Source organism: Rhinoderma darwinii, chromosome 7 (genome assembly GCF_050947455.1).
Source record: "Rhinoderma darwinii isolate aRhiDar2 chromosome 7, aRhiDar2.hap1, whole genome shotgun sequence".
NCBI classification, from domain to species: Eukaryota; Metazoa; Chordata; class Amphibia; order Anura; family Rhinodermatidae; genus Rhinoderma; species Rhinoderma darwinii.
In genome coordinates this window covers 74,546,051-74,565,282 of record NC_134693.1, presented here as the reverse complement: position 1 = coordinate 74,565,282, position 19,232 = coordinate 74,546,051, and the positions used below count along the sequence as shown (strand labels likewise).

At 41.9% G+C, this 19,232-nt stretch overlaps 1 protein-coding gene across 1 annotated transcript in view; it reads left to right on the top strand.

The window, feature by feature from the left end:
- Positions 1 to 19,232, top strand: part of GUCY2C (guanylate cyclase 2C) — a 255,706-nt gene that overhangs the window by 159,403 nt on the left and 77,071 nt on the right. Inside the window, exons 15-19 of the mRNA XM_075832286.1 lie at positions 1,451 to 1,542; positions 3,306 to 3,464; positions 4,046 to 4,238; positions 12,198 to 12,372; positions 12,609 to 12,707. Coding sequence (XP_075688401.1) covers positions 1,451 to 1,542; positions 3,306 to 3,464; positions 4,046 to 4,238; positions 12,198 to 12,372; positions 12,609 to 12,707 — 718 coding nt within the window. The remainder of the gene's footprint in view (positions 1 to 1,450; positions 1,543 to 3,305; positions 3,465 to 4,045; positions 4,239 to 12,197; positions 12,373 to 12,608; positions 12,708 to 19,232) is intronic.

Here is a 19,232-nt window from a genome sequence, read left to right as displayed (position 1 = left end):
CAATAGCGCATAGAAGACACCCGCTTTTTGGCTTTTTGCTTTTATTCCTGTATGAGAGTCTAGACAGACATGAGATGTAGCAGACGCTTTGGCACAGATGATTTGTGGCACAGATGACGCTTGGCGTGACAGATGGCACTTGGCGTGACAGATGACACTTGGCATGGCAGATGACATTGGACATGGCAGATGGCAGATGACACTGGACATGGCAGATGACATTGGTCATAGCAAATGGAACAGACACGACTCCAACACTAGACTTCAGCTCAGGAACAAACATAGTTACAGGATACAGGAAGCAGGATATGGGAACACTGGGAACAGGATACAACTAAGGGACCATTTGATTAACTAACATAGGAAGACAACAACAACGCTCAGGCAAGGAGAGGAAAGGCAGAGCTCTTTTTAAAGTCCAGGGTGTAACGGGTTTGGCTGGGAAAACGTACACAGGTGTGTGTGCTGGCCCTTTAAGGTCAGGAGTGAGTGTGTGCTCACACCCTGCGGGACCCAGAGAAGAACTGCAGTTGCGTGTGTCGGCGTCTCTTGGGAGGGAGACGCCGGCATGAAGAAACTGTTCTGCGGTTGCGGATGCTGGTTGGTGGGAATTGCGGGCTGTCAGCAACCGCGGGCATGACACTCAGTACATAAATACAGCACCAGCACCAAGCTCACTACCTATATACAGTACCAGAATCAAGCACAGTACATACATACACCAGAACTAAGCCCAGTACATATATATAGCACCAGCACAAATAAAGCTCAGTACAGAGATCTTAGGGTATGTTCACACGGGCCTATTTTCAGATGTAATTTGTGCGCTTTACGCATCGAATTACGCCTGAAAAAACGCCCCTAATACGCCTACAAACATCTGCCCATTGCTTTCAATGGGAATTATGATGTTCTGTTCCCACGAACCTTTATTTTATGCGTCGCTGTCAAAATACGGCGCATAAAATGACAGCTCGTCAAAAGAAGTGCAGGACACTTCTTGTGACGTTTTTGGAGGCGTTTTTCATTGACTCCATTGAAAAACAGCTCCAAAAACAGCCGTAAAAAACACCGCGAAAAACGCGAGTTGTTAAAAAAAGTCTGAAAATCAGGAGCTGTTTTCGCCTGAAAACAGCTCCGTATTTTCAGATGTTTTTGCTTACTGCGTGTGAACATACTCTTAGATGGTCAACGGGTTTTAGATTGTGAGTCTGAACTTTCACATTACAAGTCTTTTGAATTTATGAAAAGTTCTTAAAGTCTATTAACGGAAAATTATCTGTTGATTAAGTACTGTTTTTATTTGAGAAATATTTTTAAACATTTTTGTTGTTTCTTTAATTTTAAATGTCACTTTATATAAAAAAAATTGTTCTAGGAAGATAAGTAGGTATTGTATCTCTCTACAAAACGACCTGATCGTTTTTCATTATGGTACGTATATTTTCAGGTTTATGCTCTTGTGAAAAATTGCTGGGAAGAGGAACCTGAGAAGAGACCAGACTTTAAGAAAATTGAGAGCACCTTGGCAAAGATCTTTAGGTAGTATCTCATCCCTTTTCAAGTTACAAAAACAATGGCTCGACATTGCCAAAAACTATATTTTTGACTAGTTAACCCGGCAATTAGTTGAGGTGAAGAAAGTTCCCTGTGACCAACCTCCAATGTGAGGTTACTGACAAAAATATGCCCATCTAAGGGCCTGTTCACATCACCGTTCATTTCCGTTCCGGGGTTCCGTCGGAGGTTTCCATCGGGTGAACCCCGCAATGGAAAGTGAAAGTGAAACCACAGCTTCCGTTTCAGTCACCATTAATATCAATGGTGACGGAAACATCGCTAATGCTTTCCATTCGCCACCATTCCGGCAGGTTTCCGGTTTTCCGATGGAATCAATAGCGCAGTCGACTCCGCTATTGATTCCGTCGGAAAACCGGAAACCTGCCGGTATGGTGACGAACGGAAAGCATTAGCAATGTTTCCGTCACCTTTGAGATCAATGGTGACTGAAACGGAAGCTGTGCTTTCACTTTCACTTTCCGTTGCGGGGTTCACCGGACAGAAACATCCGACGGAACCCTGGAGCGGAAAGCGAACGGTGATGTGAACAGACCCTAAGAAGATAATATTGTGCTGAGACTCCCACTAATTGCAAGCTGCAGTGCTCCTTAGGCTTTGTTCACATCTGCGTTGTGGCATCCGTTCTAGTGGATCCGTTGAAATTTTAAAAAAACAGACAGACTGACTGATGCTAGACTGAATGCAACGAAAGGTAAAATATGTTTGTTTTTGATGGATCAGCTTACCAGATCCGTCAAAAAAACTGACTCTTTTCTTTCCGTTTGTGTCAGTTTGTCATCAGTTATACTCAATTTTTAATGGATCCGTTTTTAGCTTTGCATCTTTCTTGCTTTCATTTTTAGGGCCTGTTCACATCACCGTTCATTTCTGTTGCGGGGTTCCGTCGGAGGTTGCCGTCGGGTGAACCCCGCAACGGAAAGTGAAAGCACAGCTTCCGTTTCAGTCACCATTGATCTCAATGGTGACGGAAACATCGCTAATGCTTTCCGTTCGTCACCATTCCGGCAGCTTTCCGGAGTTTTCCGGAGTCGACTGCGCTATTGATTCAGTCGGAAAACCGGAAACCTTCCGCAATGGTGACGAACGGAAAGCATTAGCGATGTTTCCGTCACCATTGAGATCAATGGTGACTGAAACGGAAGCTGTGCTTTCACTTTCACTTTCCGTTGCGGGGTTCTCCCGACGGAAACCTCCGACGGAACCCCGGAACGGAAAGCAAACGGTGATGTGAACATGGCCCTTAGTCTGCGCATGTGCAGAAAAAAAAACGATCAGTTAAACGTAATGCAGAATATCTGTTTGTATCCGTCTTTCATTGACTTCAAAGTTAAAAAAAATATGAAAAGTTCCTTTCTGTCAGGTCTCCATAATTTTTGACAGAAACAATAGAACAGCAGACTACGGTATTTCTTCTGTCAAAAAACTGAAACCTGACGTAACGGATCTTAGGGCCTGTTCACATCAGCATTCGCTTTCCGTTGAGGGGTTCCGTTGGAGGTTTCCGTCGTGGAACCCCGCAACGGAAAGTCAAGCGGAAACCTTAGCTTCAATTTGCATCACCATTGATATCAATGGTAACAGAAACACTGCTAATGGTTTCCGTTTGTCACCGTTCCAGGAGGTTTCCCTCTTTTCGACTGAATGAATAAAATTTTTATTATGACCTCCATATATGTAGGCTGTTTTAATTTTTTTTTTATAAAACTTTGTTTTTCTGTACATAGTAATTCTCATAACCAGACAAATGAGACTTATATGGACACCTTATTAAGACGATTGCAGCTCTACTCAAAAAATTTAGAACACTTAGTGGAGGAACGTACCAAGCTGTACAAGGCAGAAAGAGATCGAGCAGACCGCCTAAACTTCATGCTTCTACCAGGGTAAGTGTTCGTTTGCTCACAGTTCTATCGTATAAATAAATAAGAAAATATGTATTCAGTCAATGATTGGCAGCAGCTCAATTCATAAAAGCATGCTTACATGGTCAAGAGGTTATGTTGCGCTAACTAAACTTTGGAATAGGGAAGATGTGTTTTCAGGGCACCCTTAAAACTGTGGATGTTGGGAATGAATCTGATTGTCCGGAAGGAGCACATTCCAGGGGACTGGTGCAGCACAAGAAAAATCTTGGAGACAGGAGTGGGAGGTTCAGAATATGGAGGTTGGCCCATGTCACCTGCGCTCTTCGCCTTATCCATGGAACCTATGGCAGCAGTGTGTCTGGAGCCCTAATCTCTGGACATTTTCATGCCATCTATGCCTTTACAATGATGCTATCATTTGCTTAGATAACATGAAATGCCCAGAATTGAAAGCTTTTAACACCGGGCCTCTGTCCTTACCGGGGGTAGGAGTTCCTGACTCCTTTCTGTTCATGCTGCAGCTTGTATTTCTGATCCTGTTTCATCTCATAGTGCTTATGTACTCTAGAAAGATTAAAAGTTATATTTGTTTACTGCAGGCCTGTGGTAAAATCCCTTAAAGAAACGGGATTAGTAGAATCTGAATTTTTTGAAGAAGTCAGCATTTACTTCAGTGATATTGTTGGATTTACTACAATCTGCAAATATAGTACACCAATGGAGGTTGTGGATATGCTGAATGACGTGTACAAGGATTTTGACCGCATATTAGATCATCATGATGTCTACAAGGTACTAAGTTGAATGGACTGTTTGTAAGTCAGCAGATGGCAAATGCAAAAAATCATATTAAATGCAATTCCACCCAGAATTACAAGGCATAGCGCAGTTTCTGTGTTGTACCACCTGAAGTGGCGAACATGGTATTACATTAGCAAAAGTCTAGGCAGAAAAGTATTTGTTCAAAGTAATAACAAATATTATTAACCACTCGAATAGAAGAAAACGTAACAATTTGACAAAACTATACAATGGAGCACAAGTTCTTAACATCTCATCGGTATCTAGATAGTGGCACATTCAAAAGTGAGTATGCAGTACATGATGAAGGATAATAAGCTAATAAGCTGTATGCAAATTGGTATAAATGGTTCTATATTTATTAGGCTAATAATAATAATATTTTATATAGCGCCAGCATATTCCGCAGCACTTTACAGTTCAGGGGTTGCATTGTACAGACTATATCAGACATTACATATTGACAAAACTAATTTACAATTCAAACAAGAGGAGTGAGGACCCTGTTCACAAGAGCTTACAATCTATGAGGAAATAAGGGAGACACAAGGTGTAAAAAATGCTTACGTACAATGGTCCAGCCATCTTCTATACATATGGGGTAATATACTTAAAGCTGCATGAGCCGGTCACCAGCCAATGTCAGACATGAAGTGCATTAGGGTGCAAGGAGTGTGGGGGTTACTGCTGAATGAAGGGGCCTCATTACTAATGTAAAGGGGGGCCATGGAAAGGAGTCAGATTAGGGAATGTTATAGACCTGTCTAAAAAGATGTGTTTTCAGGGCACGTTTAAAACTGTAGATGTTGGGAATTAATCTGATTGTCTGGGGTAGCACATTCCAGAGAACTGGTGCAGCATGAGAAAAATCTTGGAGACGGAAGTCGGAGGTTCGGATTATGGCGGATGTTAATCTGAGGTCGTTGGCAGAAAGTGGAGCCCGAGTAGGGTGGTAGACAGAGATGAGGGAGGATATGTAAGGAGGTGCAGCACTGTGGAGAGCTTTGTGGATAAGAGTAATAAGTTTGAATTTAATTCTGAAGTGTATGGGCAACAAGTGCAGTGACTGGCAGAGAGTTGAGGCGTTGGTGTAGCGGTTGGTCAGAAAGATTGATTGGGGAGGGGAGAGTTTAGTGAGTGGAATACTGATTAGTAATGAGTTATAGTAATAAAGACGAGAGTGAATCAGAGCGACAATGAAAGTTTTGGCTGTGTCCACAGTAAGAAAATGGCGGATTCTGGAGATGTTTTTAAGGTGAAAGGGACAGGAGTGTGTAAGTGATTGAATGTGTGAAGTAAGGGAAACATCTCAGTTTCCAGTGAAAAATAACCCCAAGCGGGCGTGCTGCCTAGGAGTTATGATAGTGCCATAGGCTATGTCTGTGCCATACACTAGCGGTTCTGGATGCATATTTGGCCAACAAGATCATAAAAGAGCAATTCACATGTCTCCATCCACTATCCCCAGAATAAGGATTCATTGACTTATTGTGTGAATAAGTGCTGAAAGTGAGTATGTAGCTACCTTCTTTTTCAAGAAGGTCTTGTGTTCCAAATTGCTTACATAAGCAGGCTTAATGATTAATTTCAGCCCTCCTCACTCTAATCTTGTTGTATACCTAAAAGTCACATTCTATAAGAGGTAACTAAACATAATGTACATAATGTATTAGTCCATATTGTCATCAAGTATACATCGAATCCTATAAATCGTTGCACTAGAAGTCATGCTGGATAACCATGATGAAATAGAAATATAAAATGACAAGAGGGTTACAAAGTAATCCAATGAAGTTTAACTTAACACCATAACGACCGCCCACCATCTTTTGACGGCAGGCGGTGCATGTCCTTAGTCTACAGCGACGTCTTTTGGCATCGCTGTAGAAGAGGCTGATGAGCGCTCCTGTGATCTTAGAGCAGCCTACTAAATACAGCTGGGGTCGGAAAACATTCGGACCCCAGCTGTTTAACCCTTTGATCGCCGCGGTCCGCAACAGCGGCAAGATCAACAGGAACTCCCCGCTTTGATCTTGTCATCAGAAACCCGGTGATGTGATCAAACACCGGGGAATCACTCTGCAGTCAGCCCTGGAGACCTACAAAGGACGATGTGCTGCCCTAACAGCAGCCTGTTTCATAGTCACACAGTATGATGTATTCACATACAGGAGTATGCTAATACATTAAAAGTAAAAAATAAAGTTATAAATAAAGTTATCCCTTAATGGGATTTTAAAAAAAAGTAATGAAAAAAATAAATAAAATAAAAAAGTGAAAAAACCCACACATATTAGGTATCTAAATGACCGTAATAACTTGAAGAATTAATCAAACTGGTTATTTAGCGTGAAATGTGAACGGGATAAAAAATAAAAACGATGCTGAGAATCGCTTTTTCTTATATCACACTGTAAAAATATTTTTTTTCTACCTCCAAACTATGAAAAAAAATAATACAATTTCTCCCGCATGAAACAAGGACTCATACGGTCACATCAATTACAAAAAAGTTATGGCTGCTGAAATTCAGAGAGGTAAAAACGGAAAAATGTAGCTGGTCATTAGGACCTTTTCAGGCCCGGTTATTAAGGGGTTAAATAATGATGAACAATCTAAATCATATTCAAATCAATCATTAAAGGGGGTGTCTGAGAGTACAAGAAAATAAATTAGTTATTATGTCGAAATACTTCTTTAATGAGTTGTCCTCCCTAATGTCTACCTTTGTATTGGGTTTTATAATGCCCAAAGCTGGTACTACCCTTCCAGACTTTATTTTTAGGACTACTTGACTGGACAAGCCAGATATCTCAGGACCTTGTTCTCCCCTACTATGTCCCCTCCCCGCTGAGTTACACTTAGCATATTTTTCAAACCTGTCCTCCTTACGGCCTAGACTTAGACTATATTGCTAGACCCTACTGGTACAGAAACTAGCTTATAAGATATGGTCCCAAGTTTTTCATGTTTTACATTATCCCAATGTGCAGCAGGGTGTGTATGCGTTATGGCAACGGAAATTAATGGGAATCAATAGAAATTACATAGATTATTGCAGTCTCCAGAAAGTGATAGAGAACAGCCCCCTCCACCAAAGAGTGACATGAGAGCTGCATTCAGAGACTAATCTGTGTGTATAAGGGTATGTTCACACGGCCGTTTTTGGGCCGTAAATGGCTGAAAAATTGGAAGCAGAACGCCTCCAAACATCTGCCCATTGATTGCAATGGGAAAAACGGTGTCCTGTTACGGGCTATTTTTTTAAGCAGCCGTTTGGAAAAGTGCAGGTCACTTCTTGGGACGTTTTTGGAGCCGTTTTCCATAGACTCTATTGAAAACCGCTCCAAAAATGGCCGTAAAAAACGCAGCGAAAATCGTGAGTGGCTTAAAAAACGTCTGAAAATCAGGAGCTGTTTTCCCTTGAAAACAGCTCTGTATTTTCAGACGTTTTTAACTCAGTGTGTGAACATACCCTAAGGGCGGATTTACACGAGCGCGTGCGTTTTTGCGCACGCAAAAAACGCGGCGTTTTGCGTGCGCAAAAGGCACTTAACAGCTCCGTGTGTCATCACATAGGATGTGCAGTTTTTTTTTTTTTTTTATGCGCAGCCGCCATCATTATGACACTCTGGATGTTTCCAAACATACTTTTTACTGCTGTTGCGCGAATAACGCGCGTCCCACGGAAGTGCTTCCATGTGGTGCGCGTGATTTTCACGCACCCATTGACTTCAATGGGTGCGTGATGCGCGAAAATCGCAGAAATATAGGACCTGTCATGAGTTTTATGCAGCGGACTCACACTGCGCAAAAGTCACTGACAGTCTGCACTGCCCCATAGACATGCATAGGTCCGTGCGACACGCGTGAAAAACACGCGGGTGGCACGGACGTATATATGCGTTCATGTAAATCCGCCCTAAGGGCTTTTTCAGACGAATGGGATATACGTCCGTGCAATGTGCGTGATTTTCACGCGTGTCGCACAGACCTTTATTAGTCTATGGGGCTGTGCAGACAGGTGCGTGATTTTTACTCAGCGTGAGTCCGCTGAAAAAAAGTCACGACATGTCCGTTCTTTGGGTGTTTTTCGCGCATCACGCACCCATTGAAGTCAATGGGTGCATGAAAACCACGCATGCCACACGGAACCACTTCCGTGCGACCAGCGTGATTCGCGCAACAGCTGTGAAAAGGATTAATGAAAACAGAAAAGCACCACGTGCTTTTCTGTTGACAAACATCCAAACGGAGTGTCATAATGATGGCGGCAGCGCGAAAAGCACGCAGTCGCGCATCATACGGGGCTGTCACACGGAGCTGTCAAGTGCCTTTTGCGCGCGCAAAACACAGCGTGTTTTGCGCGTGCAAAACGCACACACTTGTGTGAATCCGGCCTAAGGCTGTGTTCACACTGGGCGAATACGCTGCGTAAACGCATGCAGCATATCCGCTCTCTGCGCCGCAGGGAATTCTGGGCGAAATTGTGCACCAAACTGTTGTGCAGTTTTTCACCTAGAATGTCTGCTGAGGAAAACGGCAGCACTTAACCTTCCTGCTAGCGGGCCGGCCTCCAGGGATGATGTTTCATCCCAGGAGACCGCTGCAGCCTGTGATTGGCTGCAGTGGCGGTCATATGGGATGAAACGTCATCTCAGGAGGCTGCCCTGGGAGTTGCGTTTTTAGAAGTGGGATCGCTGCGAACCAGGCGCAAAAAACACAACTGCTATTTGTTGCGGGATTTACCTCCCCATTTAATTAAATTGGAAAAACCTGCAACAAATAAGCTGCGTTTATGCAAATACAATTGACATGCTGTGGAATAACATTTCTGAGTTTTTTTCTGCTTAGTATTTACGCAGAGTGTGGATGAGATTTGTTTTATCTCATCCACTTTGCTGCTATTGTATTTGCTGCGGATTTTCCGCAACTAATTCCGTTGCGGAAAATCCGCAGTATTTGCGCAACGTGTGAACTGAACCTAAGTGTTCTATAGTGTGCATACCCTGCGGTATCTAGGTCTCCAGTAGTACAAAATAGCTGCCCTTATATTCAACCCTCCAATGATCATAAAATGACATTCAAACATATAGCAAAACTGACAAGTGAGCTACGGAAAACAGGAACTGTTTAAGGCCTGATTCACACGAACGTGTCAAACGTCCATGGCACGGCCGTTGAAACACGGACCTATGTAATTCAATGTGGCTGTTCACACAGCCGTTGTTTCAACTGACCGTGTGTAGGGTCCATGAGAAAATAGGACATGTCCTATTTTTTGACGCATCACGCATCCCTCCATAGACTCTCATTTATGGGGGATGTGTGACATCGCGTCCCGCAGCGCTGAGCACGGAAGCACCTCGGACGTGAAAAACTGCAGTTTTTCACGTCCTAGATGCGCAGCGTTTGTGTGAATCAGGCCTTAGTGGCAAGTGTGAAAACTGGAATATTTCTAGATTTTTTTTTGTGTGGATAGTAAAAAAAAAAGCACACAATTTTTTTTTTACCTAACCTTTCAGATGAATTATCAGAATAAGCTGTTATATGTGTGTACATGACGAAAAACACTAATTTGGACCATTATATGATTTGTATATGGCATTTTTTTTTAGCAGTTGCTCCCTCTGCAGGCTCTATCTCTAATTCTCAGTTTATTCTGAGCTAGTTAATGGAGCCTAACTGCTGTCATGTCTTCTATACACTGCACACAGAGAAGTGGAGAATCCTTCTCTCCTATCTCTAGATAGATAGATAGATAGATAGATAGATAGATAGATAGATAGATAGATAGATAGATAGATAGATAGATAGATAGATAGATAGATAGATAGATACCGTATATATCGGCGTACAAGACAACGTTTTAAACCCTTAAAAAAATGTCAAAAGTGGGGGGTCGTCTTATATGCCGGATATTGTCTTATACACAGGTTGTGTGTTACCTTGTGAGCCTGCAGTCCGGTACACAGGCTCCCGGGATGCACGGAATCCGCCACGGATCTGAGGGAAGCCGGTATTAGCAGCCAGGGAACATCTCTGTAAGATCCTGTAAGCCTCCGTAGATCTCTCTGGCCCGCCCTTTCCTCTCATTCCCTGCCTCTCAGATCTCGCGCGATGAAGCAGCCTATCTGCGCATGCGCGAGTTCAAAGAGACAGAGAGTCCTGGGTCCTGCCGCCGGTGGATGAGTATGGTACTACAGTATACAATGGCCATAGTGAAGCGCTCCTGCACGAAAGGGGGACGACGACATTTGGGTTTGGGGGTTTGAAGACAGCTAATAATGGAGTCGGGAAGGTTTTAGTATTGATACAGGGTATATGGAGGGGCAATGATGCGCTACTGCTATGAAGCGCTCACACATGCTTGGGGGGTGGGGTTTGCAGTGTTAAGAGGGGTATAAGGGCAGGCCAGATGGATGCACTAATGCTCCAAAGTGCTATTACAGTAGTTACAGTATAAGAAAGAGGGCTGGGCAAGCAGGGAGAGCTGACCAATCTAAACAGGATTTGTACAACAAGCACTCCAATCACTGGTATGTACATACCGTACCATAGCTTGCAGTGATTGGCTGGAGTATATCTTAAATTCTATATTTTAAGGGTAAAAGTTGGGGGTCGTCTTATACGCCCAGTCGTCTTATACACCGCCATATACGATAGATAGATAGATAGATAGATAGATAGAGAGATAGATAATGGTATCACATTTATGGTATAAAGTAATGGTGTCACATTTTTTTTATATTTATTTGATGTGTTTTAAGTTATGGGCCTATTTTTTTAAATTATTTTAATGTGTTCCCTAATCTAACTTTATGTTTGTGTTTTTACATTTGTGGGGGCAGCCATCTATATTAGCATCGGTGTATGTGTCTCTTCACGACACATACACAGGTGCTATATGGCATACCCATAGCATGGGAGACTAGGAACGGGAGCCGGCCCTATCTCCGAGGCTGGTGCACTTCTTAGGGTATGTTCACACGCTTACTAAAAAACTTCTGAAAATACGGAGCTATTTACGGCCCAGAAAACGGCAGTAAATAAGCCATGTGAACATACCCTTACTGTGTACTGCGGGACTTCAACCAGCGATCGTTGGATCACTTGCACTATCTACTGCAAAACTAAGGTATTGCAGTATATCGTCTTTCTGACAGGCTTTTATTAAGCGCTGCCTTCATTAGGCCCCCAGGCTGCCATAGCAACCATCACCACCCCGCGATTGCATTGCGTGGGGCGCGATGAGCTGCTAGAGGGGGTCGCCCCCTCTTTCTAACGATTTAAATGCCGTGGTCGCTATTGACCACAGCATTTAACGGGTTGAACGAGCGGCATCGCGCTTTGAAGTGTCGGCTGTAACATACAGCCAACACCCGCATCGTATGGAGCGGGTTCACTCCGAGAGCCCGTTCCATACTTCACCTACCCAGATATGACATAAATATACGTCAAATGTTCGTAAAAATTTCGTAAAAAAGCGCATTGTTTGTACTAACGGCGCACTTCCCATTGATGTAAATGGGAAGCTTAATCAAGCGTTTTTTTAATGCGTTTTTCGGCACATAAAATGTGCCAAAAAAACACGTCAAATACGCGCTGGGTGAACCGATCAACTGAAAAGTCATTCATCACAGGGTCTTCCCTCTTGACTTTCATCATTCTCAGCCTTTTGGTGTGTCCTAAAGCTGCTGTGATCAGCACTTTCTACAATTGTACAATCATATGATAAACGGAGTAAGAGCCGTTTTTCTCTAATATGATATATTACAAGGTATCTTATATTCACTTGTACTATCAATTTATGCAAAGTTTGTTGAAAAGTTAGTGACCATTTCAATAATATATAATTTTCTGATGATAAATTCCCATTAAGGACCCTGACTGAAGTGGTTATAACATTTTAGCATTATGTGTTAGCCGTAATGTTTATATCCTCCTCAGGTTGAAACAATTGGAGATGCCTATATGGTGGTCAGTGGTCTTCCTAATCGAAATGGAAATCGACATGCAGTAGATATATGTAGGATGGCTTTGGATATTCTTAGTTTTATGGGTTCTTTTGAATTAAACCATTTGCCTGGTTTACCTGTATGGATCCGGATTGGAATTCATTCAGGTATGGATTCATTCTGTTATGAATGTCTGGTATTTTTGAAATAATGTGTAAAAAAAAAAATGGAAAGTTCAAAATTTTTTCAAATCTTCAGTAGACATTAATAGAAAATGAACGGATTAATTTTTGAAAGCTAATAATTATTAATAAATCATTAATAGTTTACAGCAGATAGATGTCACATCACTCTATGATTCACCACTTGCTGTAATTTGGTTTGTCATTCTCATTTCACCCAGGACCATGTGCTGCTGGTGTTGTTGGAATTAAAATGCCAAGATACTGCCTGTTTGGTGACACTGTTAATACAGCTTCACGGATGGAATCTACAGGACTGCGTAAGAATCATTCAAAATCAGTAAAAAAAAAAATTTTTATCTTTGATTACAAATACATTTACTAGAGATTATCTGAGTTTGGACTGATGCTAAAAAAGATGCTATAAATAATATTGTAAGAGGAACTCATTTCTGGTGGGATTTATTACATATAAATTATTAGACTGATTTCATAAGGGTGTATTTAGACGTTTCGGTTGAGATGTGGTTAAAACCGCATCAGAAAACCGAGTTTTGGTGCATTTTTTTTAATGCGGTTGCATTTTCTTTGCCACAGCAGCATCATAAAACACATTAAATGGCAGTAAAAACACGCGGTTTTCAAATGCTTGTTTTAACCGCACCACAACTGCAACATCTTTATACACCCTTATAAAATAGTATTTATTAAAAAGCCAAAGAGCTCATGATAAATGTTTCGAATAATAAATGCAATTTTAAGATAGCACAGGCACTGCCAGCTCTGACCTGTCTTAGGTATATTCAGACGTTGCTGTGCAGTTAGAACCGCATCTAAAATCCAAATGTGTTTTTACCACGATTTGATGCGTTTTTGAAGCAGCTGTGTTTTTGTTTTTTTAAAACGTTTTAACCGCATCTCAACTACAACGTCTGATTATAACTTTGCAGTGTACCACCATTTAAAGCAATGATTTGTACAGCCCCACAAAGTGAGCAACTTTTGTTGCAGAAATTTCTGCAACTGGAAACCAGTTCCATTCATATGAATGGGGTAGTTTCTGCAGAAGGTGCAGGAATTTCGGCAAGTTTCATTCAAATGAATAGAACTGATTTTCAGTTGCAGAAATTTCAGCAACAAAATGTGCCATATGTGACTGCACCCTTAGGGTAGGAACACACACACAGCGTAAACACTGGGGATTTTCCGCAACGGATTAATTGCGGAAAATCCACAGCTATTACAGTAGCAGCAGTGTGGGTGAGATTTCAACAAATCTCGTCCCCACACTGCAGTAAATATCCGCCGAAATGTCCGCACATAAATTGACCTGCGGCGTGGTTACTTCAACAGCAGCATGTCCTTCAATTCTGCGGATACGCAACTCTTCTGTTGCGGGTTTACCCATTCAATTCAATGGGGTGCTTACAACTACAACAAAGTAGTGTGTGCTGCGATATTTGCAGCGGAAATCACAGCGATGCGCCGCCAAAATTGCAAGTACGAAAAAAAGAATAGAGATATACTTACCCAGAGTTCCCTGCTTCTTCTCCAGTGCGACCTCCCTGGATGACATTGCAAGCCATGTGACTGCTGCAGCCAATCACAGGCTACAGGGTCACGTGGCCTGCAACGTCATCCCAGGAGGCCGTACTGCGAGCCGCGAAGAGGGAGGGGTTCAGTTTGAACCTTTTTTTTGTTTTTTCTGGGGCCGCTGCAGCGGAAATTTGGCCGGAAAAACGCACCCCAATGTGGTGCCATGTTCCGGACGGCATTCCCTGTGGTGTTCAGGGCTGATACGCTGCACAGCTGAAGGCCCCATGCACACGACCGTAAAAAATCTCCGTAATTGCAGACCGTAATACGGTCCGCAATTACGGACACACCCGGTTCTATTGGCCGCGGACACCATTCCGATATCGCAGGCCGTGATTACGGGCACGGCCGTGTGCATGAGGCCTTACGCAGTGTATCCGCACTGAATACGTTGTGTGTGTTCCTACCCTATATCTCCTTATCAGAGACAGAGCAAGAAAAGCAGACACCCCCAAATCCAGGCAACCGTATCATGCTAGGAGCCTCGCCTGCAAAACTTCTATTATAATTAATTATATTTTTGGAACTAAAAATGAAATGATGTTCATAATTGAAGGTGCACTTTAACCACTATACAACTCAATTTGTAAGTGTAAAAAAAAAATCTCTTAACTTTTAAAAACCCATTCTAACTGGACAACTAGTCTTCTGCAGGCTAGTATAATAATACAATAAACCAAAGGCTATCTTCCTCCATGTGTTCATTTAATACCAAATCTTGTTAGTAAAGTAGTGCCCCTTTGCTTATACTTTTGGTTTACCCACTTAAATTCTTGTCTGTGAAAGTTTTACCTATAAAGGGTTCTAATTTGGTTTTATTTTTACATATAAAGTCCCGGAACTAAAACAGATAATAAAAAGATATATTGTTAAATGCTAACACAGAAATCCTGAGATATATGCTTCTTGAGCAGCTCTCCACTCCACACTATGAACAGTCCAATATCCAGAGCTGATGATTCTAAATTTGAATCTGAATTTCTACCATGCTCTTTTTGGGTATGTTCACACGACTTATTTTCAGCCTTTTTCGGGCCATAAACACCCCAAAAACGGCTGAAAATACAGAGGCTGAACGCCTCCAAACATCCGTCCATTGATTTCAATGGGAAAAACGGCGTTCGTTGCCACGGGGCGCTTTTTTACGCGGCCGTTTATAAAAACGGCTGGTACAAAAACGCCCCATAAAAAAGAAGTGCCTGTCACTTCTTGAGCCATTTTTGGAGCCGTTTTTCATTGTCTCAATAGAAAAACAGCTCTAAAAACGGCCGTAAAAACACACAAAAAAAACGCTTGAAGCATAAAAAACGGCTGAAAATCAGCGGCTGTTTTCCCTTGAAAACAGTTCTGTATTTTACAGCTGCTTTTTGTTTAGCGTGTGAACATACCCTTACAAGTGCTATGGAATTGGCAACATACATGTAAGCAAATGTGAATAATATGTCATCAGGTGTGCAAAAAATACAGAATTTAAAAATATTTACTTCACCATCGCTGGGAAGACTGTCAGCGTCCCATACTACTTATTGCACATGTCCATCAGTCATAATACAATGAATCTAGTACCTGTATGCGTCTTGACGTCAAGCGCCAACTCGCGCATGCACAATGGTGCCGCTGAACACATTGGGCATCATCTTAGAAAAGAGCACAATCTCTGCCACATCTCCAGCCCGACCGAGGGAACGAATCCCAAGGAAGTCGGCAGCCATATTGGGACACCTCAAGTATTCAATGAATAATAGAAGAACATACTCCATATGGGATACGTATATTCAGCTAGTAAATAGCATTAAAATATTTAGACCATCAGGAGATATTCAAACAATACATCCCAGTATGGATTAGGATAGCTAATTCATACATAGTAAATCTAAAGAGCGTTCAATGTGGTCTTATTATGAGACCCACAGCACCTGGACCAGGTTGGATGGCTCCCCGTGCAGGACACTCTATTGCTGCCCTCCGCCAACCAAACACTAACGGCATATATAGACACGCACATACTGGAAAATATATACTGTACATACATAAAGGTAGATATTTAGATAAACAGGCAAATATATATAGACACATTCTGGTATATATACATAAAGTTAAATATATATATAGACATACAGACACATATATACAGACACACACACACACACACACACACACACACATACACATACACAGGCACCTAAATACACAGACAGGAACATATACAAACAAATAAAAGGCACATCTATACAAGCACAAAGACACATTCACATACAGACCCATATATACCCACACAGGCACATATATACATAGTGCAGATAATGCAGTAGATGTTACCTGCAGTCCTATGTAACACTACAGATAACACACAGTGATAACTCCCTGAGTACAGATAAAGTAGTAGTGTTACCTGCAGTCCTATGTAACACCACAAATAACACAGTGATAACACTCTGATACAGATACTGTAGTAGAAAGTTACCTGCAGTCCTATGGGACAAACAGTGATAACTCTGAGTACAGATAATGTAGTAGATGTTACCTACAGTTCTATGTAACACCACAGATAACACACAATGATAACTATACTCCCACAGGCACATATAGACACACAGAGGCACACAGAGGTATATATATATATATATATATATATATATATACACACACACACACACACAGAAACATATACACACTAACACAGAGATATATATATATATATATATATATATATATATATATATATATATATGCAGACACTTATATAGACACACAGGCACACACATACTGGATCATATACACATAAACACAGAGACTTATATACACAGAGACATCTACACACAGAGACATATATACACACATAGGCACTTACCAACTCTCCTTGCTGACAGGCTAACAGGCTTCTTGCAAGGGCGGGCTGTGGGTGGAGCTTCCTCCTCTTCTCTTTCTGCCTCTGCTCATTTCCTCCATGTGTTTAACCAATAGCAGAGGACAGAGCAGAGGCAGAGCCCAGTGGTGCCCCCTACATGCTGGGAGGGTGCACTCGCACTGGTCACACACCCCTAAGGCCGGCCCTGCATAGCACAAATATGTGTAATAAATTAAACATCCCTCAAAGTAATTAATATTCTACTACGCCAATCACCATCACATACCATAAAACATAGCATGGAGATAGGATACGCAGTACATTCCAGAGAGATGTCCTAATGTAATCAGGTATTATCAAAGGAATGAAAATTAGACATACATATAGGGGAATATATATCACATGAAAAATGCTCATACATTATGGATATTATATATGTAATCTCCAGGCCAGTTTAATGTAAAAAATTACAGAATACGAATAACATAGTAGGGACATATGGCAGGCAGGGCCGATTCTAGCTTTTCTGCTGCCTGAGGCGAAAATTGAAATGGCTCCCCCCAGATTTTGATTGACATCCCCTGGCTGTTCTACATCACTAGCAGCCTCCTCCAACTCTTGTGAATGCGCCGTTGACTTGTACTGGAATGCGCGGTACAGCCTGGCAGACTATACTGCACGGTGCATGCCCAAGTAGTACAAGGCAATGGCGCATCAGAGAAAGTTGGAGGTGCTGGTAGTGTTGTATATCAGCCAGGTGGATGTCAATAAATCATGGAAAGGTGGGTTTGGAGGCAGGACTATGTGACTCTTCAGGATAGCGGCACCGCCCCGTGACCCTTTAATGAGTAATTAGCCTATAGCGTGCAACATTTTAAAAGTTGATTTTATAGATTTTGCTGCATCTGAAAAAAACATACAGGGGAATGTTTGGAAATAATGTCAGGTCATGTATTACTGCATGGTGGCGGTTCAAGGGGTTAAAACTATATGACAGGTTCACATTAAATATACAATCAATTGAAAACAACTCCATCTGCTCTACAATTTTGTTATAATAAATATATTTTATATAATTACAGCTTCAGACCCAATCTCTGACATATACGGCTCCAGAACCAAGCTCAATACATATATACAGCCCCATAACAAACCTCAGCACATATATACAGCACCAGAACCAAGCTCAGTACATATATACAGCCCTAGAACCAAGCTCAGTACATATATACATCCCCAGAACCAAGCTCAGTACATATATACAACCCCAGAACCAAGCTCAGTACATATATACAACACCAGAACCAAGCTCAGTACATAAATACAGCACCAGAACAAATCTCAGTACATATATACAGCATCAGAACCAAGCTCAGTACATATATACAGCCCCAGAACCATGCTCAGTACATATATACAACACAGAACCAAGCTCAGTACATAAATACACCACCAAAACCAAGTTCAGTACATATATATACAGCACCAACACAAATACAGCTCAATTTACTGCAAACCAATAGGTTTGTACGGCGTAAAACTACAGCACCCAGCATGGTCCGAACAATGGTAAGGATATGCTGGGAGTTGCTGTATCACAAAAAAAAATCAAATCATAATCATACCACCAATCATCTCGCTGCAGATCATATAGTGACTATAGTACTGATTAGAGGCAGAATAAACATTTACATTAAGTGACTCACCGGTGATGTCTCTTAATATAAATGATGATTCTAGTTGTTCTTTTTCTCTTTTCTTCTCCATCCGGTCCAGACCTCTATGACGACTTCTTCCGGCCACAACCCATTTCTGCAGTTTGCCGCTCAGATGTCTTCAGCTTCTTACTTTTCAAACATTTCTGCACATATAAACGAAGATAAAATTCGAATGATGCCACACACCACGCCCTAAATATAAATATAAGGGCGGATTTACACGAGCGTGTGCGTTTTGCGTGCGCAAAAAATGCGGCGTTTTGCACGTGCAAAAGGCACTTAAAAGCTCCGTGTTTCATCACCATATGATGCGCGGCTGCGTGATTTTCATGCAGCCGCCATCATTATGAGAAAAAGAGCAAAAAACACGGCGCCACATGGTGCAGGTCAATAGGTTAAGCAGGTAAAAGGTGAGAATGTACCATGCTCACCTAATGACAAAGGTTTAAGTCACGATATAAATCCACAGGTGCTGCTGCCAGATCCAGGCCGGTTACCATATAGGTAACCGCTTGACGAGATGAGTAAGGCAATAGAAAGAAGGATGGATCTTTTGGAGGCGCTGCTGCGTGGTACGATCAAAAAGATAGCAAACAGATTGTTTGGAAATCAAATCTGTTTTATTCAAGAGATAGATGGCTACGCGTTTCGACGCTGCACTTCCTCAGGCCATGTACACACTG